The sequence below is a fragment of the Mandrillus leucophaeus genome, unplaced genomic scaffold (assembly GCF_000951045.1).
Source record: "Mandrillus leucophaeus isolate KB7577 unplaced genomic scaffold, Mleu.le_1.0 Scaffold691, whole genome shotgun sequence".
NCBI classification, from domain to species: Eukaryota; Metazoa; Chordata; class Mammalia; order Primates; family Cercopithecidae; genus Mandrillus; species Mandrillus leucophaeus.
Window position 1 is genome coordinate 1,224,554 of NW_012107486.1, and position 23,641 is coordinate 1,248,194.

At 46.5% G+C, this 23,641-nt stretch overlaps 1 protein-coding gene across 1 annotated transcript in view; it reads left to right on the top strand.

The window, feature by feature from the left end:
* The window catches only part of CACNA1E (calcium channel, voltage-dependent, R type, alpha 1E subunit), a 424,230-nt gene that overhangs the window by 19,036 nt on the left and 381,553 nt on the right, over positions 1 to 23,641 (top strand). The window contains exon 3 of the mRNA XM_012002628.1: positions 7,951 to 8,398. Coding sequence (XP_011858018.1) covers positions 7,965 to 8,398 — 434 coding nt within the window. The 5' untranslated portion in view covers positions 7,951 to 7,964. The remainder of the gene's footprint in view (positions 1 to 7,950; positions 8,399 to 23,641) is intronic.

The following is a 23,641-nucleotide window of genomic DNA, read 5'->3' on the forward strand; positions in this document are numbered from 1 at the left end:
TCCTCCCCTTACTCTTTCCTTTCATAAGCACTTACTGAATGCTTACAATTGCAGCTGCTGGGGATACAGCAGTCAGTGAAGCAGAAGGTGTCTCTGCCTTCACGTAGCTTCAAGGCTAGCTGGGAAGGGGTAGTCATTAATCAAAGGACTGCAGAAATAAATATTGTCTGTGATGTAAACCTTCTATGTAATTAATGAAGACCCACCAACACTTAATATTTTTGCGGTCTTGTTTTCCAAATCATCAAGATCCTTTGGTATATTGATTGCCGCAACATTTAGAGTTTCTCCTTTTACTTTTATGTAAAAAAAAAAAAAAAAAAAAAAATCTGATTACCTATCTCTCTACACATTATGATGTAGCAATTTTTTGGCAATCAACTAATTCCCTTCCACAGGTAGATTGGCCAATATTCCATGTATTTGACATATTTGTAAGTGTTTGCATTTGCATTTGCTTTGGTGATTATAACACAATACAAATAGCAATAGTGTACTAGAGATTGCCAGTGCTTATTGATATTGGTTTTCTCCTTTTCTTCCTTGGCATGCATGTGTACTACATTTCTGCTCTCCTGTGATTAAGCAAGGCCAGGTGACTGAATTCTGGCTAATGGAATGTGGAGAGTTGATACACACGACTTCTAGGCCTTGCTTGTAAGCCTCATGCAAAATCTTTCAAGGACTTTTTTCTTTTTCTTTGTCTCCCAGCTGGAGAGAAAAAGAGCTTAGGAAGACTCTGAGGTCCGAGGCTTGGGTGTTAGCAGGACCAGTTGCCTGTTTTTGTAAATAAAATTTTTATTGAAATACAGCCGTATCCATTTGCTTATATATTGTCTATGCTGCTTTCACACTGAAAGGAGTGTGAAAAGGCAGAGTTGTGTGGTTGCAGCTAAGACCTCATGGCCTGCAATGCCTAAAATATTTACTATCTAACTCTTTAAGAAAAAAATTTGCTGAACCCTTCCCCAGGGGATGGCGGAGCCACTGAATGAAAGGAGCCAGGTTCCCTGAATGACTATGTGGAGCAGTCTCTCTTTTCCATCTTCCAGGGCAACTTGCATCATTAGACAGTGATATTAGAGAGAAATAAGTTTTTATTTTATTAAGCTACAGATATTTTGAGATATTTTGAGGTTGTTTAATACAAACATAAGTTATTTTACATAATAAAAATGGTAGCTAATTTTTATGGCCAGGTGCTGTTCTATGAGCTTCTGTATTTAATTCTCACAACTTTATGATATATCTACTTTTTTTTTTTTCTCTTTTTTTGAGATGGAGTCTCATTCTGTCTCCCAGGCTGGAGTGCAGTGGTACAATTTTGGCTCAGTATAACCTCCACCTCCTGTGTTCAAGAAATTCTCTGCCTCAGCCTTCTGAGTAGCTGGGATTATAGGCGCCCGCCAGCATGCTCGGCTAATTTTTTTGTATTTTTAGTAGAGACGGAGTTTCATATTCTTGGCCAGGCTGATCTCAAACTCCTGACCTTGTGATCCACCCACCTCAGCCTGCCAAAGTGGATGTATCTACTCTTAACGATCATTTTACAGATTAAGATAAGCAAGGCTATGTAATTTGCCCAGGGATTCAGTTGGTGAGAGTGGAGCTGGGATTCATACCTAGCTCCAGAGTTCAGGGTCCTAACTTCTATTTTTTTGCTCTATATTTACCTAACTTACAGTTCCAAGTTCCTCCCCAGACACTATCTTGATTCTTATCATAGGCTTCTGTAGGGCAGGTTATATTATTATCCTCATTGTTTATGTGAGAAAACTGACCTAGAGAAGTCAAGCCAAAGCTTGCTTGATTAGCAAGTGGCAGAACTGTAACCTGAACCCAGAGCTTCTGATACCAGACTACGGATTCTTTCCACTCCCCCGCAGAGACTCAGGCTGACTTAGTGCACACTCCATATTTGAAGCTGAGTGTTTTCTTTGAGTCCTGGTTTACATTGAGAATGCGCCAGCCTGTTAAATTGCTGTTGGACATTAACCCATCCTTGAACAGTCACCATAACAACATAGGCACGTGGAGAGGAATGTGGGGTGGGCAAAAACTGATGCCAGTCCAGGGCAGAATAGAGCTTTGCAGGGAGTCGGGGTGGGTCAGGGAACTCTTCCTGGGTGTGTTTTGCTATGATTTTTTCATGATATAGACTGGAAATGGTTGAGAAGGACACTGTTCTAGCAGCTTTTAACAACCTGACTCATCCAGGACAATACCTCTTACCAACTTAGCACAACCTCTCAGGCTGACACACTGCTTTTAGGACAGTGTTTAAAGACATGATTCCTAGGGGGAAAGGGTGTCTATTAACAATGCAGATTCCTGAACCTACCCAAGATCTACTGCATGAGAATCTCTGGAGAGACATTCAGGAATCTGCATGTTTAACCAGCAATGTAGATGGTTCTGATGTACACTAGAGATTGAGAAGAGCAGTCTTAGGAAGTCATGGCAAATGAAAATCAGGCCCAGCTTTTACTCCTCCTTTTGTGGCCAGGTAGCAGGCTGGCTCAGCTAAGAAAAATCCCTAGATGAATATTTATTTCTGCACAGGAAATATTTCCTCTCAGAGTAGGCGAGTGAATATGCTGAGTAGGTCATTCCCTGCCATTCCTATTGCTGGGCAGGAAACCCGTTTAACTATATCAGTTCTCTCTCAAGAGAATCATTTTTACAATTAACTCAGCATGATATATAAGTTGTAGAGTATCATATCTAAAAATTCATTTGCATCTTATAACTTTTAATTTCTAACAGGTGGGAATTAGGGCATCTTTGCCCTCATCCAGCCCATAGCAGACAGAGGGTACAGAGCCAGGATAGCTCAGAGTCAGCCTGGGGACACTTGTGTGCCTACCACTCACCTCACAGTACTCATCAGTTCCATTTCTGTCCACTGTCTCTTAGCCCATGTGCTTGGTCGTATACGCAGTGGAGACTTCTTTGCTGAACTCAGAACTTTCAGGGAATGAAGATAGTAGACTTAGAAAAGCATAAGTTTCATTGACTTCCTGGTGTATCCACTTCTCACAAGGTAGTTAGAGGATGCACATGTTCTGGGGGAATCAGAAAGAGAGTGGTGGAGGGGTGGAAATAGGATGGGCATGCACCCAAGAAGAAGAAGATGAATGTCCTCCATGTGGCAGACTCATCTTTAAGGGTCTGAGAGGCACAGATAAGCCAAAGGGGTACACGGACCATTATTTCTAAAGCAGTCAAAACCAGATGAATTATAAAGTAAAACTCTTGATAGAGTATAAAGGGAAAGATGGTGCAAAAGACATAATATTTCTTCATGGACAAAGATCTTGACTTTGACTCTAGAAGGGTGACAGGGAAGACAATTTCAGAAGTAGGCAGGAGTGTAATTATGAGCGCAAGTGTTTTTGGCAGTGCAGGGTGCTTGGGTGGAGGTGGAGGAGGAGAGCCCTTATTCTGCCATCCCACTGTGCCCTGAAAAGCAAGGGAAGGGTTTTTCTGGGGCTGCTGGATTGCACTAAACCCTCTTCCTCCTCAGGATCCCCATAATTTAAAATCACACCCTCTGCCCACTAACCAAACTTAGCAATGAAGAATAAGAAGAGAAGTAGGTAGAAAGCAAAGGTTAGAGTCAGACAGGTGCCCTCAAAGCTTTCATTAGCTCATTCTTGGGCAAGTTTCACAGAGCTGGTCTTACAACTTTTAATTTCTAAGCAGGCCCTCTTTTCCCTCCATTCAGCTGTGTTGAGTGTGAGCTACAGGACAGCAACTTTGCTCTCAGGCAGCTGCTCACCTGGGTCCACCCCTCGTTCTCTTTTGTAGATCTCCATTTCCTATTTTTGCCTAGTTCTCTGTAGAACCTGCTTCCATGGGCGTAGGCTGAATGACAATAATGGAGTCCAAGAAATGCAGTTGAAAGACCAAAGTTTACAGATAAAGTTTTATCAGAACACAGTAATGCCCACTCATTTACATATTCTCTAGCTGCTTTCATGCTACAACAGCAGAGTTTGAATAGTTGCAACAGAGATTGTATGGCACGCAAAGCTCAAAATATTTATTTTCTGGCCCTTTGCAACAGAGATTCTATGGCGTGCAAAGCTTGAAATATTTATTTTCTGGCCCTTTGCAGTGTTTACCAATCCTTGCTCTAGAGAGTTTTGTACTGGCATTTAAATGCTAGCCTTAAGTAACATATATCACTTCCACTCACAACTCACTGGCCAGAATGGTCACATGGCCCCACTCAACCATAGAGGGCCAGGAAATACATTCTACCAGGGCAATAATCAGAATATTTGGCAAACAGCACTAATGGTCACCATAAGCACCTACTCTGAGTTGAACTCAGTACTAGGTGCTGGGTATGGAAAGATGAACAAGACAAAATTGTTGATCTCAAGGAATTTAAGGAACGCCAGAATTTGGGGATTGGAGGGGGAAGGCTAAGTATAGATTCAAGTATCCTTTCCTAGAAGATATAGACTAGCTTGTCTGAATTGCTTGAGATCTCAGCTTGGTGCTAGCCAGAACTGGGGACTGGCCGGCTTGGCAAGCAGTGGGGGTGACAGATCCTCCTGATGAACATTTGTATCAATAATAGAAGGGTTGTTTAACAGAAATTCTTAAAGGAAAGATGAGATAATTTCATGTTTTGATATTCACAACATAAAGCCGGAGCTCTGCAGTGCATATTATTGCTGTTGTAATTTTGGCAAAGATGTGACTCAAATTGGCAATGTGTCTGGGAAGAGGAAATCATGTAAGGAGAGAGGGTGGGATAGGTCAGGAAACAGGTGGGGAGCCAGGTACTGGTGGCCTGGTGAGACCTGGGAGGGTGGCCCAGGAGCATTTGTCACAGAGAGACACGAGGGAAAGGAGGCTGCAGCCAGCAGAGCCTGAGAATTCTTGGAGTTGCTGGAGATGCTAAGGCCTGGGGAGGGAGTGGGAGCAGCAGGGGAGGGGTGTGTGCGTGCATGTGGCGAAGGAGAGACATTTAAACATCGTAGGAATGAAGGATAAATTTAAAATCCCTCAAGGGGAGTTGAGACAGAATGACAACGTGAGGAACATGAATCACTCTTTCTAGGGACCCACCCAGCTGTTGGCATGATTTGGAATACATTTTCTCCTCCTTACCAAGCTCATTCTGGACCCTTTATCTTCCTTCTCCCTGATCCCTTGGTCTGGCCTTGGTGGCCAAGTACCTAGTGCTGGCTATCATGTACTGGGAGGTTCAAGCTCAAAAGCATTGAGGCCTTAGGGTGTGGTGCTGGTAGGGTGAGGAAGACCAGTCCAGATGCTGAAGATGGAGAAGGGGACAAATAGAGAAGGTATTTTAGGGCTCCAGGGACGTCCGAGTCTACTGAATGCTCCCATCAGGCTTTATCACATATGTGCTAAGATCATCCTCTCATCCAGCCTTTTTGTTTCTATTTGTTATCTAAGCATAATGAGGAGGGGGGCTGGGAGAGGCATTTATGGATTCTGCTTCATGTGGTAGAGACAGTGTGATCAATATAGTGGAGAAAACCATAAGCTAGGACTTGAAATCTGAGTTCTCTCCCAGCTCTGCTTTTTATTGGCAGTATGATCCTGGGTGGGGCTCTCTACTTTTTTGGACCTCAGCATCCATAAATTGATATGATTAGATCATTAAGATTCCTAACCATTGAAATAGTCTTTGTTTTTGTGACTTGCAATTTGACTTGCAGTCCAACCCAGGGAAGGCGGAGTGGGAGATGTGTCTGGAGGGCAGTGTTCTGGGAGGATGCCACCCTGGGCGCCCAGCACAGCTCCCAACATGTAGTGGGTGCTCAACCATCCAACACTGGTTGAATGATCTGGAGGCCAGGGTTCCTCTGAGCGTGTAGAGCATGGGACACTTCTTAGATGCCACTTGTGGTCACTAAGATGTGTAGTTGGGAGGAATTCTGGTTTTGGGCTCCTGGCTAGGAGGGAGGCAATAAGCAGGTATCTTGAAAAGGTGGTAAGTTCAGGCCCTCTCAAGCCACAGGGACTGTCCCCCCAGTACTTAGACCTGCTATGGGGACTAGCAATGTGTGAGTAACTTTTACGTCTCTCATTAAGTTAAACCTTTGCTAATTGGAGCATGTCAAGATCTAGTACCAGCCACCCACCTGGACTGCTGTTTTTACTTGGGCAGGACCATGAGGCATAAAACAGGGAAAACACCTCAATGGCTTTGGACTCAACCTTTAGGGGTATAGTAGTGGAGGAGAGGTACACAAAGGAGGAGAGAGGAGTGACCAGGGAGGCAGGAGGAATCCTTTGGTTTCCCTAAATCCTCCCTCATGCATCTGCTCTTCCTTTTGCCTGTATTCTGTTCCTAAACTGGCAAGCTCTGTTTAACCCAGCTCCAGGGTCCTTTCCTTCACAAAGCCCTCCTGACCACCCCCAGCTGGGCTAGGTGCCCCTCTTTTCTTTCTTTTTTTGGGACAGAGGCTGGGCTGGAGTATACTGGTGTGATTTCGGCTCAGTGCAACCTCTGCCCACAGGGTTCAAGTGATTCTCCTGCCTCAGCCTCCTGAGTAGCTGGGATTACAGGCATGCGCCACCACACCTGGCTAATTTTTGTATTTTTAGTAGAGACAAGGTTTCACCATGTTGGCCAGGCTGGTCTCGAACCCCTGACCTCAAGTGATCCGGTCGCCTTGGTCTCCCAAAGTGCTGGGATTATAGGCGTGAGCCACTGTGCCCAGCTAGGTGCGACTGTTATGAGCTCCTCTGGCAATCAGGCCCATGCCAATCATAGCACATCCTGTCATGTGGTCATAGTCGATGTTCTTCCTGTCTCTCCCATGAGGATGATGTGGACTAAGTCCAGCTCATTTGTTGTGCCCAGTGCCTGGCACAATGCCTGGCACATGGTAAGTTCTCAGTCAACGCTGATTGAATGCGTATGTCATTCAGAGGCCAATCTGGTCCTATCCTCCTTGGCATGGAAAAGGAGATTGACGATGCCAAGGGGAGCAGTAGGGCATCTGAGTCACACATGGCCCCAGATCCTGAGGCAGACACAGGTATTAAAAAAGGAGGAAGGAATCTGCATACAGGACCCAGTTCTCAAGAAGAGTCCTTCTTAGGCTGGGCTCAGAGGCTCATGCCTGTAATCCAAGCACTTCGGGAGGCTGAGTCAGGAGGATCGCTTGAGCCCAGGAGTTGAGACCAGTCTAGGCAACATGGGGAAACGACATCTCTACAAAAAATAAAAAATTTGCTGAATGTGGTGGCATGTGCCTGTGGTCCCAGTTACTCAGGAGGCTGAGACAGGAGGATCACCTGACCCTCGGAGGTTGATGCTGCAGTGAGCCGTGATTGCGCCATTGCACTCCAGCCTGGGTGATGGATCCTATCTCAAAAAAAAAAAAAAAAAAAAAAAAAAAAGGAGACCACCTTGTGGCTTGGTCCCCCAGGAGCTCGCTTGGGAGGCAGGGCAGCAGATGGTGGGTGGGAGTCCCCCAAGAGTGGGCCCTGGGGAAGGGGCTAGAGGGATTCTTTCACCAAAAATGTGAGGGAACAGCCAGCTAGCTGTCCGAGGTGGGGCTGAGATGTGCGGCCCTCTGAGTTCTCCTCTCCTTATTGCAGCACCTTGAAACCTTATCACCGGGGCATACCATTATTTCTTTAACCTCTGTCTTCTGCAGTAGACTGTAAGTTTATGAGAGCAAGAATCCAGTCCACTTTGTTAAAAATGTGGACACCTGGCGCCCAGCCTGGTCCACTGCGGATGCTCCTGATTTCAACATCATTTATTGAGCTCCACTGTGTGCCAGTTTGTGGGTCGGGCCCGGGATGTAGCACTGAGCAAGCCAGAAGCCTTGGCCTGGAGGGCAATGCCATTAACCTCTTTCTTTCTTTTCTCTATTTCCCTGTGACCTTGGCCCCATTCTCCCTCCCTCCCTCCCTTCCACTCCTGTCTCTGCCCTCTCCCTCCCACAGAGCAATGTTCTGTGATGGTGCCCGAGATGCGTGGACTGAGCCCAGACCGCAGGCTGCCCGAGGCCGCCCCGTGCCCGGCTGCGAGGAGCCCTGAGCCCGGGTCCGCGGGCCGCCGCCGCCGCCACGTCCTGGCCCTGCCGGAGGAAGAGGCATGGCGGCCCCAGCAGTGCGCTCTGCTCGAGGCCGACGCCTCGGACGAGGTGGGCATGCTGCCGGCCTCCCCGCGCGCCGCCTCTGGCTTCGACAACTTCTTCCCGGTGCAGGAGGGCGAGGGCCCGGGCTGGGAGGGCGCCGTGGCACTGGAGGCGGGCTCCAGCCCTTTCCTCCCGGTGAGCCCCGAGGTCATGAAGCGGCGGCGCGGGGGTCTCATCGAGCAGCGCGACATCATCAAGGCCCACGAGGCGCACAAGATGCAGAGCACCCCGCAGGCCCGGCGCAAGGAATGGGAGTGAGTATGGTGGGGATGCGGGGGGCGGGCATGGCTGGCTGGGCCTGGGGTCGGGGTGAGGTCCTGGAGCGGATGGGCCCCCTGAGGCCGCCCTGGAGGGTCGGGAGATGCTTTCAGCTGTGCTGCGACTAATGAGGGACTGGATCCTCTGGGTGAGGTCCTTGTGGTCAGCCCCAGATCACACCACCCGGCTGTAGGCCTCCTCCAGCCTCACTGAGGCGTTCGGCTGTCAGATGTGGGTGAATCTGGCTTGCCCCCAAGGCTCACTTGTTTCACTAAAAGCCTGTGGAGAAAGAACTGGGGTCTGTTTCATTCTCTGAGCTTTCCTGAAAGCCAGGGAGAATCCTTCACAACGTGGATCAACTATTTCATCTTTCCTTCAGGAACCGCAGCTAACCCTGCCTTTTTAATATCCTCCTTGGATGAGTGATTACATTTTGGGCACATCTCCAGTGGATGGAAGAAAATGACCAAGATCTGTGTGGCCACTCCTGGCTTCATTTCTGCTCTGTTTGTGTAGGGCAAAAGGCCGACTTTAATTCACACCTGTTGAGAATTTTGGCTTTTTCTCCTCAGGAGTCCTAAATTAAAGGAAGATGGTATTTCACTTAATTCTCGGTTGCCCCGGGTTTACGCTCCATAGAAGGACTTTGCTTTGCCCTCTGGATGCAGTTTATTCTGCATGCTGGCATGCCCTGTGGTCTGTATGTCTTTATCTCTTCTTGCTTTAGATTGTTGACTTGCTAGATGTCATCAAGTGCAAAGAGACTAGTCACAGGTGTATTTTGATGGTGGTGGTCGTGGTGGGATTTACCTACTTGGTTTCAGTGAATGTTCTGGATGATGCACGTAGGGGCAAATGAGCTGATCTCTGTTTCATAAGGATGTTAATGTTTGTTAGTTCATTCATTCGTTCAGTGAGTCCGAATGTATGCCGGGCTCCTGGGATTCAGAGAGGAGCTGGGCATAGGCAGTATTCAACAAATCTCTTAGTTGTTCATCTCTCAGCATTATTAGTGTTTAGAGCCTTGCATACCTGTCTTTAAGTGCCAGACAACATTCCAAGCACCTTACATATATCCACTCATGTTAATCTTTACCATAACTATGAGGTAGGTACAGTTATTAGCCACATGTAACCAATGAGGCACAGAGAAGTTAAGTGACTTTCTCAAGGTCACTTGGATAACAACAACATTGTTACTGTGATTTGATATTAATTAGTGATTTGAACCCTGGCAGTCTGGTTATGGAATCCATGCCTTTAACCATGATGGCACAGTGCCTTTCATTCTAACTCTCAAAGTATTTCTCTCAACAACCTATTGAGATGCCATGGTAAGAGCAGTAGTGTAGGGGTTTGGAGACTTGGGTCTAATTCCTAGGGTGACCTAATTAGTGGTGTGATCTTGAGTAAGTCACCTCATCATGACTTTGAAAAACAAGCAGAAGGGAGTAGACGGCCTTTAAATACTACGCAGCTCTGATAGCTGGTCTTTCTTCATATTTAGAAGTTTATTTTTTAATGCACCTCCATCTTATCTTTCTAAAAGGACCCTGAACAACTTGAGGGCAGAGACTGTCATACACATTGTTCATGTCACTCAATGCCTATCATCTGGCCTAACCCAAGAAATCCCACAATACTCAATGAAAAACTAACTTTACCATGACTAGCAATGTGGAAATAACTTTTATGTCTTTCACTAAGTTAAACTTGTACTAATTGGAGAACGTCAAGATCTAGTAGCAGCCACCTACCTGGGGTGCCAGCAGGGATGATTGGGAGACTGTTTTCACTTGGGCAGGTCCATGAAGAGGTGAACCAGGGAACATACATCAGTGGCCTTGGGGAATGTCGGCCTTTAGGGGTGTGGCAGTGGAAGAGGAGCACATGAAGGAGGTGAGAAAGAGTGGAAGGAGGTGGGAGGGTAACCAGAGGGTAAAGGGACAAAGAAGTGAGGAAAATGGTGTGTTCAGAAGGAAGGTCATCATCTCCATAGAATGTTGCTGAGAGGCCAAATAAAATGACGATAGAGAAGGAAACACTGGCTTTGGCAACACAGAGATGACCTGAATGGGAGTAGTTTCCGTAGGGCAATGGGGTCAGTAGCCCAGTTGAAGTGGGTTGAAGAGAAAATGGGAAGTGATAGAGACAGTGATGTTGCCCCATCCTTCTCTGCTCCCCAACACTCACAACCTCCTCGTGGCTTTTCCCCTCACCACCCAAACTCCTTAGCCTCATGGCTCTGTATGTGCCTTAATTTGATCTCCACACCCCTCCCCAGCTCTTCAAACCCTAATGTTACTGAGAAAAGAGGGATTGCTGCTTGAGGTACTAGAAGCCAATACTATAGCATTGGGTTTTTGAGAAGAGAAGCTTTTTATTGCATGTCGACTCACAAGGAGACAGGATGTCAAGCCCAAATCTGTCTCTCTGTCCTTGCTTCAAGGCCATATTTTCATTAGAAAATGTTCAAGGGATTAGTAGGTGATCGGTGGAGGGAAAGGGGAGGTCTGGAAAGTCCTTGGACATGCTCAGTTATCTCTTCATGCTACCTCATGGGTTGCATGTGAAAATTCTTAAGGACTTAATATGAAACACATCGTGGAAGTTCAGCTGTGACGTCAGCAAGCTTGTTCTGCACAGACTCCAGTAGGCCAGGCCATCTTAGTTCCAACTAATGTCAGCCAGTTTTTTCTTGATCTCACATTGCAGGGAATTTCAGCATTTCTGCAAGTTGTTTCTTTTCTTATCTGCCATTCTGCAAGCTCAAGAATATCTGTTAGTCATTGTTTTCTTACTCATTGGGGCACAGTTTCAGCTTCAGCTTTTCAGCAGGTTGTTTCTTTTCTTATCTGCTATCCTGTAAGCTCAAGAATGTAGTCATTGGCCTCTTTAACTCTTTGGGGGCATGGATTCACTAATATACTGTCTGGCACTCATGTTCCATCATCAGCAAAATCCTGTTCATCCTCCTCGCCTTCTCTGGAAGTCCCTTCTTCCACGCTGCCTTGGACTCTGGAGTCTAGAGAAGCAACTTGTTTCTCACTGTTGCTTCCAGACCATTACTCCCCTCTCCTGTCCTAAAAATGCCAGCTGTGGAGTGCATGTCATCAGATAATACCACCTACTACCCCTCGTTGCCACCATCTACAGACTACTGAGTCACTTGCTTCATTCCAGGAAGAATGGGTTAGGCCTGGGTTTACTGCCTCGCTTCCCCACGTCTTCAGCTGCCAGCAGTTCTTGGTGATTTCAGTATCCACATAGCGGACCCTTCCTGCACCCTGACCTCTTGTTTCCCTAGCCCCTTCTGTTTGGTGACTTCGCCTTCTTGCTTCCTGCTGACCGCTCACCTCCATGGTCTGCCTGGACCTTGTCATAACTGCATTGCTCCATAATCTCGGTTTCAAGCATCCCATTGCGTGATCACTCCCTCTTTTCTCTCCACTTCACTCCCTCTAGTGCTCAATTCCCAAGATTCTTTAATCTTGCTACATCCACAAGACATTGATCCAATTACCTTTTCACTATTCCCTTCCCTAGTCATGTCACCATTTCCCATCTTATCAAACTGAATTCCATTGTAAGCACCAAACATATTTTCCAGATAAAATAGCGACCTTTCAGTTGAGGTCTCCTCCTGCCTCTCAATCTCTTTCTTTTACCAACTTCTAAGATAGAATGAATCATCCACAAAGGGCAAGAATGCTGGAGCTCAAGTTGGTTTCTAGTGCACTTCATGCTTTGCCATCATTGTAATCTCCTTATTTTCACCCTCACCTTTGTTGTCCCTCTGTTGCTTTGTTATACTTTGTCTGGCAAAACTTCAGCCCTGCTAAATCCCACTTGCCCCATTCTTCATGTACACATGGGCAGGTGACCATGGCTATAGAAAAAGTCACAACCACGCCGATTGACCTCACTGTGAATTGATGACTACTACCTCCATTTGGCCCTTAGTCCTGCCCAGAAATCTTACTACTTTTCCCTTTTCTATTCACTCTCACCCTCCTCTACAGATTGTTTCACATGCTTTTCCTTTAACTCTCAAATCCCATCATTTCCTGCTAGCTCGCTCCTAGCTCATGACTACAATTGCCTTCCTACTTCACTGGGAAAATAGCAGCAATCAGGAGAGGCATGTACAGGCTGCATCCAATGCACTGACCACCTGCTGCATCTGGGCCCTGGTGCCATGCCTTTACCTTCTGTTAATGTGGACTGACCACCCCTCAAGTTCCATGTGGAGTCTGGTGCCCATGTAGAGCAAAATGAGCCCCTTTGTTTATTCTCTCTCCATTTTTTTTTTCTTACATGTTTCTCTGGAACCCATTCCAATCAGGTCTTTGTCCCAGGCAAACAAACAGCTGTTGACATGGTGACATTGGCCTCCTCAAGGCAGAATCCAATGGGTGTTCCTTCGTGTCCATCTTCCTTGACCTAGCAGTATCATTTGATCACTTCCTCTTTCTTGAAACTCTTTGGTCCTTATTTTTAATATTTTTTTAGAGACAGGATTTTGCTATGTTGCCCAGACTTATCTCAAATTCTTGGCCTCAAGTAATCCTCCTGCCTCAGCCTCCTGAGCTAGGAGTACAAGTGAAAGTGTTTTGTCACATGGCTTTTATGATACACACTCTTGGTTCTCCTGTGTTGCTGGTTGCTCCTCAATCTCTTGCTAGTTTCCATTTCCTTTTCCCAACCCTTACTAAACATTGGATGTCCCAGGGTTCAGTCCTCAGCCTGTTCTCTTCTCACCAGTGCTAACTTCCTAGTGCTCTTGTCCAGTCCCAGACCTTTGGTTAGTATCATATACAGCTGACCTCTAAATTTCTATCTGTACTCAGGACCTCTTCCCTGAATTTTAGATACCACCCACTTATTCACCATCTTTACATCCATCGGCATCTCAAGCTGAACATGTGTAACATCAAAATATTGATTTCTCTCCAAAACTGCTTCTCTTGTAGTTTTCTCTTTCATTAAACCTACATTTTTTTCTGTTGCTGGGGCCAGAAATGTTGAAGTCATTCTTATTCTCACATTGACACTCAATTCTTTCCAATCCCCAGTGTCTCTCCCTTCAAAATGTATCAGATCACTATTCACCACCTCTGCTGCTATCTCCCTGGTCCAAGCACCTTCTATTATTTTTATTCCACACACACGTATGTGGTACTAGATGGCCAGTGCTATTCTAGGTACTTTACAAATATTAATTAATTTATCCATGTAATAATTGATTGAGTCTGGTACCATTATTACCATTATTGTCCCAATTTTTGCACTTGGGGATAGAGAGTTTAAGTCACTTGCCCAAGATCATAATGCCAACCACCTCTTAATGAGCCTCCCTGCCTCTGCCCCTCCCTGCTAGACTCTGTTTCCCCAGCTACAGCTAAAGATCCTTTCTTTTTCTTTTTTGATTTACAAAGGATTTAGAAAGATAGAACAAGGAGTTTCTGTCCAAGAGTCTTAAGAAATGTTTCATGTCAGTCCTTAGCTCAGTACATGATTTCCATCTTCTCCCTCTTCCCTCTGCCCGGCCAGCCTCCTAAAGATGCATGGGTGTCTTTGGTTTGATTTCTTCATCTTTCTCATTCTGCTCTGGCTACCCAGGTCCACTGTTACTCCTTGAATGTACTCAGACCTCCCACATTAGGCCTCTGCCCTTTGCTGGTCCCTTTGCCTAGAATGCTTTCCCCATTTACCAGGATGGCTCCTCTGTCATTTCATTTAGGTTTCTGCTCAGAGAGAACTTCCTGATCACCCTATTTAAATGGCATTCCCCCATTGTCTCTCTCCCTCTTTATTTTGCTTTATTTTTCATCATAGCCCTTATTCTTTCCCCAGCGGACACACAAACACACACACATACATACAAGCACGGATATTTTGCACGGAAGTGCAAGCTTCTTGAAAGCAGGGCCTTTGTCTTACCTTCAGGGTCCAGAACAGTGCCTAGTGTGCAGTTGACTCACAATAAGTATTTGCTGAAAGAATGATGAAATAAACATATTGAGGGGACTTGATATCCATTCTAATCAGCTAAGTTCCAGGGAAGGAGGCAGCTGAGTTCCCTGGGTCAACTGTGTGGTTGTGCAGGTTGCTGACTGCACAGAGTGCTCCAGTTCTCCAGTTGAACAGTCAGCAGTGGAAGTGGGGAGTCTGTTCTCTGCCCCATCTCAGGGCTGCTCAGGATCTGCATGCACTTTGTAGAGATGGAAATTTTACCTCCCTTCTGTCTCCTGCCTTTCAGCTTCTCCTGACTTATGTTTTTTAGACAGGATCCCCTTGGCTGTAGGACAAGGGCAGCCTGGTCCTTTCCCGCGGCTTGGATTTGTACAGTGGGAAATCAGGCAGGCTTCTCTGTGGGCAGCTTTGACAGCGTTTTGCTCCTCCCAGGGCCCTGTCCACTGCTTATACAGCTGAAAGCCCGGGACATATACCACCAGCTTTACAAATCCTGTCTCCTAGACACTGAGTCAGGACCCTGCTGATGAGTGAAACAGACTAGAAACCAACCTGGGAGGTATCCTGCATTTTTTTTTTTTTTTAAATCTTTAGCTGGGTAAGCCAAATGTTGATGGGAGAAGGAGTACTTTAGGTGATTTCAGATGAAGCAGATTTTCTTGGGCAGAATGTTGTTTTCCTAAGAACCTATGTAAAGGTTTCCTCAGGCCCACTTTTTTAGGTGACAAGGACTTCTTGGTTAACACCAAGTGTTTCTTGTGTACTAAGTTTTATAACTTTAGCCAGTGGGCATGTCACAATGTTTTACTAATACTTTAATATAGTTCTCTCCAGCTTAAAACATTTTTCATACACATGATCTCATCTGAGCCTCACAATGACCTCATGAATTAGCGTTATTGTTTCTAATTTACAGAAGAGAAAAATGAGCTCCAAAGTTAGAGGTGGTACTAGGTCAAAAACCTATGTCTTAATAATGACTGCCACCATTTATCGAGCACTGGCTATATGGTAGGTGATTTGCATGTGTTATTTATTCTAATGGAAATAATAGGTACCATGATGAAGAACAGAAACATTTTGTATGGCACTATTATTGCATATGGGTCTGGAAGAAAGGAAATTATGTGTAACTTTAAAGTCTGCGTAGGTTGGTATGACTTACTCTATAAAGAGGGAGGGGGTATTTCCATAATCATAGTACTTAGCACACTTCATTGTAATTGCCTGTTTACGTGTCTGTGTCCCCCACTAGATTGTAAGCAGAGAAGTCTGTCTGCTCCCCATTGTGTCTCCTTTACTTAGCACTGTGTTGGGCACATAATAGGCACTCAGTAGACATTTGCAAGATGAACAATAACAACAACAACAACAACAATGTAATTTTTCATATCGGGAAACCGAGGCTTGAAAAGGTTAAGTTACCTGCCCAGTATCACAGAGCCAGTGAGGATTCACTCCAGGTCCTCTAATTCCAAAGCCCGTGCTTGTTCTAGTGAGCCATCCTATTCACTGGTGTCCCTATAGTAACTGGCACAGCACTGGGTAAATGACAAGAACTCAGTTCGTGCTTGAATTCTTGCAGTGCTACTTGTAAATTGTGGGATTGGGGCAGGTTGTAACCTCCGCATTTTTCTGAGTAGAGGTGAGAAATAATACCTGCCTTGCAGGCCTGTTGTAAAGTTTGACCACATTTATTAGATCATATAGTCTGGTGGGGGGTTCTCAAAATGTTGATGAGCACCAGGGTTATTCTGGGTCTCTTCTCTGCCTACAGTCTCCCTGGGTGACCTCACCAGGTCCAACTATCTGCAGATGAATCGCAAATGTAAATTTCCTAAGAACCCTTGACTCTTGTAGCCAAATGCTTGTTTGGCATCTCTGCACTGTTGTCTATCTAGTCAGCTTCTAAAATATAACGTGGCTAGAACAAAACTCCTGATCCTCTTCTGATCCTGTCTGCCTCCTCATTTTTCCTTATCTCAGTAAATGGCACCACTATTTCTCCCATTGTCTGAGCCAAATATTCTCATTATCTTTTATTTCTCTCAATTTTTCATTTCTGATCAGTGGTAAGCCCTGTCAACAATATCTCCCAAACATATCCCAAGTCCAAACACTTCTCCATCCCCACTGCTACCAATCTTTTCCAAGCCGCTATCCTTTGGACCATTGCAATGGCCTCCTAACCTGTCTTTGCATCTTTGTTTCCCTAGAATCTGAGAATGTGTCTATTGATACAACAGGCAGGGACAATCTGAACTCCTTTTGCTGGCTCATAAAGCCCTCCCCCACCTGAGCTTTGCTTAATTCCTGGCCTCATCTACTCTCTCCCTCGTTCCCTGTGCTCCTGCCCACTTGACTTTTATTTAGGCTGTGCCTGTTTATGTCTCTACCCTGGCTCCTGCCTTTGCCTGGAATATTTCTCCAGATCTCAACAGGGTTGGTTCATTCTTGCCATTTGGACCTTAGCTCAAATGATACTTCCTCAGAGAGGCTATCCTTCATCACACAGTCTAAAATAGACACCTGGTCACTGTGCCATATCACCTATGCAGTTGACCACCTACCCCCACAAGAATGTTGGTGCTGTGAGATCAGTGATTTGACTGCCTCGTTCACTCCATATCCCCAGTGCTGAGGGCAATGCTGACACATAGGTCCTCAGGAATTATTTGTGAATGAATATTTATGAATGTTCCATAACAGTGGCTATGGTTATAGTTACGATCTATGTGTTCACCTGGCCTCTGATAGCCCTAGCCATACCGAACGGTCTAGTCCAGGAAGCTTAGGACACCAGGGGCTCTAGGTCAAGAACAGGACCAGCCCCTGGGGTGTGGAGATTCATGACCTGTAAAACACAGGTTAGTTAACTTACAGGTTGTATAAGAACTGTCCTCCTTCAAGTTATTGTTTGATCCCCACAGAGCCATGTCTTATTTGACTTTGGGTAAAATATCCAACCTTTCTGAGCCTCGTTTTGCTCTTTTGCTAGATTGTGGATGAGTACAGCAACCTTTTTGAATTGTTATGAAGGAAAAACAGCATGTAAAGTACTTAGTCCGATGCTTGGTTGTTTTTCTCCTTGATGTCTTATTCCTCACCTTTAGGAGCCTATCACTTGCCATCGCTTATAGTTTAACCAAAACATAGATTGTGAATCTAACAATAGAAGCTTGCAACTTCTTATCTACCGAGAAAGTATACAAGAACTGCTAACTCATGCCCCTGTGCTTAGCAACATGGCTTTCTCAATTTTGAAAGGATTAGAATCATCTGTGGGTCTTAGGAACCAAAAACATTGATTCAACTCCAAATAAAAGTAGCAAACATGTATTTTTCCACTACTATAATAACCCTAATCCCCTTAATCTTACCCATCATTACTACCTTAGCCAACCCCTATACAAAAGGTTCATACCCAAATTACGTAAAAACATCTATCGCATGTGCCTTCATCATCAGCCTCATCCCTACAACAATGTTTATACATACAGACCAATAAGTCATTACCTCAAACTGACAGGCATCAGAGATTTGCCGAAGCCCACGGTACAGAGGTTGCAATTAGGCTTGGGATCAGCTGTATACATCAATGGACCACAGCAGCATGTGGGAGATTACAGGAGGGAATGCACAGTGCCTGGCACAAGGTCAACAGTCAGTGCATATGAGCCATTATTATGATCATTATTATTATTCATCTGGTCTAGCTGCCTCATTTACAGGTGAGGAAGCTGGGGTCCTGAGAGCCTGGGTGACTGCTGGTGCTTTATGTGAAGGTCAGTGGACTGTGGTGAGTGACAAGGTAGGAGGAACCAGTCCTGGAATTCCCACCCATTTCTGTCTCCTGTGCCCTGCAGCTATGCTAACTTAGTAGGGGTGATCACATCCAAACAACAGTCTTATCAGCATTCACACCGCATTCCGCATCAGCAACATATTCTGTAAGGCAACACCTGTCTCAACCTTGAAGCTTAATAGTTGAATTTAAGGGCCATTGGGCCAATTTTTTTTTTGCTGGCCTTTTGAACCTCAGTCAGTCTCATGCAGATCTAGTCAGACTAAGTAGAGCCCTCAGTCCACATGCTGCCACCTGCTGCCAGCATCAGACATCACTCGGGTTGTTAGAATACAGGAATCTGTGGAACTGCTATTGCCAAAAGGGTGCATGGCAGAATTTGTTCCATTATATATGAGTGCTTTGTTGAATTATCAGATATTTTAATCTTATTTAAATGTGTATGTTTTTAGAGGGGGCAGGAAGTCTCCAGGGAATTCCCCACCATTCCCTACAGCCTTAGGGCTAATTCACTCATTTAGAGGACTGACTTGGTCCTGAAGGCACCTGAGTTTGCAGGTCTGCAAAATCCAACCTTCTCACTCAGAGATGAGGCATTTCAGGATCCTCGGCTGTAGTATAACAGGGTTGCAGAAGCCCGAACATACGCCAGTGGAACAGAAATCATGAGCCTTCAACACACCGGGTTATCACTAACCAACAGCACGTTTGAAAACCACCAGCTAAGAAGAGACCTGGAGCATATGCCGTGCTTTCTTGGAATTCTGAACAGAGCAGGATGGCACAGAGAATCCAGAGAACTGGGCTTCCCTTGGGAACTGACCCAATTTGGGTGATTTCTAGAGATTTGCTTTAAGATGATCCTTTGGGGAACTTCAGCACACACCCTTGAATTTTCTTTACTTGTCCTCCTGGGATTAGAAAAAAGAGGCTGTTTCTAGATCTGGTCTCTGGTGACTCGCCTTTCCCCTCAAACCTTCCACAGTTCTAGAAATGCTTCCCTAGAGAACTGGGTTTGAGAATAAACAAGGTGGTGCGTGAGCAGTGCAGGTTTCTGTGCTTGCAGCGGAGACTGCCTCTGGCAAGGAGGGTCCTGTACTGGGAAGAAGGGGACTGGGCCCCTGCTAAGTGCCTGGCGACTCTCATCTCTTGCAGAGAACGAATGCATAAGCTCTCTGCCACTCCCTTTCTCTTTCTGAAGCCACTGGACGCCCTGAGAGAAAGCAGAGGGTTTCCATCTTTTCCAGAGCACAGTGCTGGGAGCAAGGGCTCAGGGAGATCGATTGTCCCAGTTCTTCCCTTCTAAGGCAGGCCTTGGGGGAGGAGGCCGGGGAGGGAGTTTGTGACTCTGCAGCCTGGTGCTCAAGCCGGATCGGCCCCTTCTGTGCTTCCTTTTGTGGCACCGTCAGAGTCTCCTCCCTGTTTGGAGGCTCAGGTGAATCAGTCCCCTCTCTCCCACCCTGCCCTTGCGCTGCGCTGCCTCCACTCTGCCCCCATGGCCATACCTGCAGAAGGAGGCTCTTCAGTCTTCCGAACATGTCAAGATACGGAGATTCTGCCCCCAGCCACCTTTTTGAAGAAAATGAGAAAAGCGGCGCCCTCTAGCGCCAGCTGCGCAATTTGTCACGTTTTCCCTCTTCTTCAGAAGAGATATTTTTTGCTCTTTTATGGGGCCCCCAAGTGGTTGTTTCTGTGTATTGCAGCCGCAGTCTCACTGGGATGCTTTCCGCTGTGTAGCTGGAGGGGCTGGGGGCAGCTTGCTGGTCAGCACTCACATCACAAGAAAGGAAAGCGAAGCCAGGAGGAGGAAGGGCCTTGGCAGGGCATGGTGAGCGTCCTGAGACTCCCACAGCAGTCCAGGGCCTTCCCCCTCCCAGACCACTGGCAACACTTTGCTATCTTTAAGGGCTTGCCTGGTCCCATGGCTGCAAATGCGTCAAAGGCGTTTTCCTCTGGGATATGAGGGAATGGCTGAAGACATGTGCAGAAAAGGAAGTGCTCATTGTGGAGGAGGTGAACATAATTGAAGGAATTTGCTTTGGCCTTTTTGGCTGAAGAAAATATTTATGAAATTGCTGAACATCACACACACACGCACACACACACACGCAGAGTTAGACACCTGTAGAATTCCAGGCACCGATGAAAAGATCTTTAAAATTAATCTCACAAAACTTCTCATTGAAGGTGCAGATGAGAAAGCTGAGGTGCAGAGAAGGAGGTGGGCATGGGGCACCCTTCTGAGGACCCCACCTCAGCCGCTCTTATCCCAGCCACACTGTCCTCCTCTTCTCTTCTGCTTTTAGCTCCTTTAACTGTCTTTCTCTTCCTCTTTTTCTTTTGAAGCCCATAGCAGGGAGGGAATGAAGGCATGCAGGGCTGGCCTGTGAATGAGGAAGAGGGCTCATCCTCCTTTCCCTCTCTCCCTGCCCCCGCCTCTCCTGGGGACCTCCTTGCAGACTCAGCCTCACTGTTGTTCTAAAAAGACAGCGTCACTGCCTGCTGATCAGGTGATTAGGAACCTGCAATCCTTCCCAAATTTATAAAGAAAATACAGAGGAGTTCAGTAAATTCTGTTTCTGCTCTTGGAGTAGGACAGACCAGTGGTCAGTTCTGGGGACAGTGCTTCTGGTGTGGAGACAGTGTTGTCTGGACACACCCGGCTTGGGTGTACTGGGATCAGATGGTCAGGTCTAACTCCATCCCTCTCCTGTCACTCCTCAACCATTCCCCAACCCAATCCTACCCCATCTCAACCCTTCCCCAACCCAACCTCTCTCCATCTCAAGTCCTCCCCATTTCAACCACTACCCATCTCAGACCTTCCCATGTCAACCCCTAACAATTAAACTCCTCCTTATCTGAATCCTTCCCTAACTCAACCCAACTCATCTCAACCCCTTCCCATCTCAACCATTTCCCATCTCAACCATTTCCCATCTCAACCCCTTCACAACTCAATCCCTTCACAACTTAACCCCTTCCCATGAAGTCACTTCACAACTCAACCCCTTCACAACTCAAGCCCTTCCCATCAAAACCCCTTCACAACTCAATGCCTTCACAACTCAACCCCTTCACAACTCAAGCCCTTCCCATCAAAACCCCTTCACAACTCAACGCCTTCACAAATCAATCCCTTCACAACTCAACCCCTTCTCATCAAAGCCTCTTCAAAACTCAACTCCTTCACAACTCAACCACTTCACAACTCAAATCCTTCACAACTCAACCACTTCACAACTCAGCCACTTCACAACTCAACCCCTTCCCATCTGAACCGCTGGACAACTCAACCCCTTCCCATCTCAACCCCTTCACAAATCAACCCCTTCACAACTCAACCCTTTCCCATCTCAACCCCTTCACAACTCAACCCCTTCCCATCTCAACACCTTCACAACTTAACCCCTTCACAATTCAACCCCTTCCAATCTCAACCCCTTCACAACTCAACCCCTTCCCATCTGAACCCCTTCACAACTCACCCCCTTCCCATCTCAACCCTTCACAACTTAACCCCTTCACAACTCAACCCCTTCCCATTTCAACCCCTTCCCATCTCAACCCCTTCACAACTCAACCCCTTCCCATCTGAACCCCTTCACAACTCACCCCCTTCCCATCTCAACCCTTCACAACTTAACCCCTTCACAACTCAACCCCTTCCCATTTCAACCCCTTCCCATCTTAACCCCTTTACAATTCAAACCCTTCACAACCCAACTCCTTCCCATCTCAACCCCTTCACAACTCAACGCATTCCCATTCAACCCCTTTACAATTCAACCCTTTCCCATTTCAACCCCTTCCCATCTCAACCCCTTTAAGTTCAAGTCCTTCACAACTCAACCCCTTCACAACTCAACCCCTTCACATCTCAGCCCATTCAGAACTCGACCCCTTCCCATCTGAACCCCTTCACAACTCACTCCCTTCCCATCTCAACCCCTTCACAACATAACCCCTTCACAACCCAACTCATTCCCATCTCAACCCCTTCACAACTCAACGCATTCCCATCTCAACCCCTTTACAATTCAACCCTTTCCCATTTCAACCCCTTCCCATCTGAACCCCTTTACAGTTCAAGCCCTTCACAACTCAACCCCTTCAGAACTCAACCCCTTCACATCTTAACCCCTTCCTATCTAAGCCCCTTCAGAATTCAACCCCTTCCCATCTGAACCCCTTCACAACTCACCCCCTTCCCATCTCAACCCCTTCACAACATAACCCCTTCACAACCCAACTCCTTCCCATCTCAACTCCTTCACAACTCAACACATTCCCATCTCAACCCCTTTACAATTCAACCCTTTCCCATTTCAACCCCTTCCCATCTCAACCCCTTTACAGTTCAAGCCCTTCACAACTCAACCCCTTCACAACTCAACCCCTTCACATCTTAATCCCTTCCCATCTCAGCCCCTTCAGAACTCAACCCCTTCCCATCTCAACCCCTACACAACTCAACCCCTTCCCATCTCAACCCCTTCACAACTGAGCCCCTTCACAACTCAGCCCCTACACAACTCAACCGCTTCACAACTTAACCCTTTCATATCTCAACCCCTTCACATCTCAACCCCTTCACAACTCATCCCCTTCACAACTCAACCCCTTTTCATCTGAATCCCTTGAAAACTCAAACGCTTCCCATCTCAAGCCCTTCCCAACTCAACCCCTTCCCAACTCAACCCCTTCCCATTTCAACCCCTTCACAACTCAACCCCTTCATAAATCAACCCCTTCACAACTCAACCCCTTCGCAACTCAACCCTTCCCATCTCAACCCCTTCACAACTCAACCCCTTCACAACTCAGCCCCTTCACAAATCAACCCCTTCCCGTCTCAACCCCTTCACAACTTAGCCCCTTCACAACTCAGGCCCTTCATAGCTCAACCCCTTCACAACTCAACCGCTTTTCATCTTCACAGCTCAACCTCTTCACCACTGAACTCCTTCACATCTCAACCCCTTCACAAATCAACCCCTTCACAACTCAACCCCTTCCCATCTCAACCCCTTCACAACTCAACCCCTTCACAACTCAACCCCTTCGCAACTCAATCCCTTCCAATCTCACCCCCTTCGCAACTCAACCCCTCTCCATCTCAACCTCTCCCCAACTAGACCCTTCAACATCTCAACCACACTCATCTCAACACCTCCCTATTTCACCCTCTCCCCATCTCAAACCTACCCCATCTGAATGCTACCCATCTCACCACACCCATCTCAACCCTCACCCATCTCAACCCCTGCCCCATCTCGACCTCACTTATTTCAACTCCTTCCCTATCTCAGCCCCACTCATCTCAATCCCTCCGCATCCCAACCCCACCCATCTCAATTCCACCGCCATCTCAACTCCTCCCCCATCTTAACCCCTCCTCACCTCAATCCCTCTCCATCTCAACTCCCTCCACCTCAACTCCTCCCCCATTTCAGTC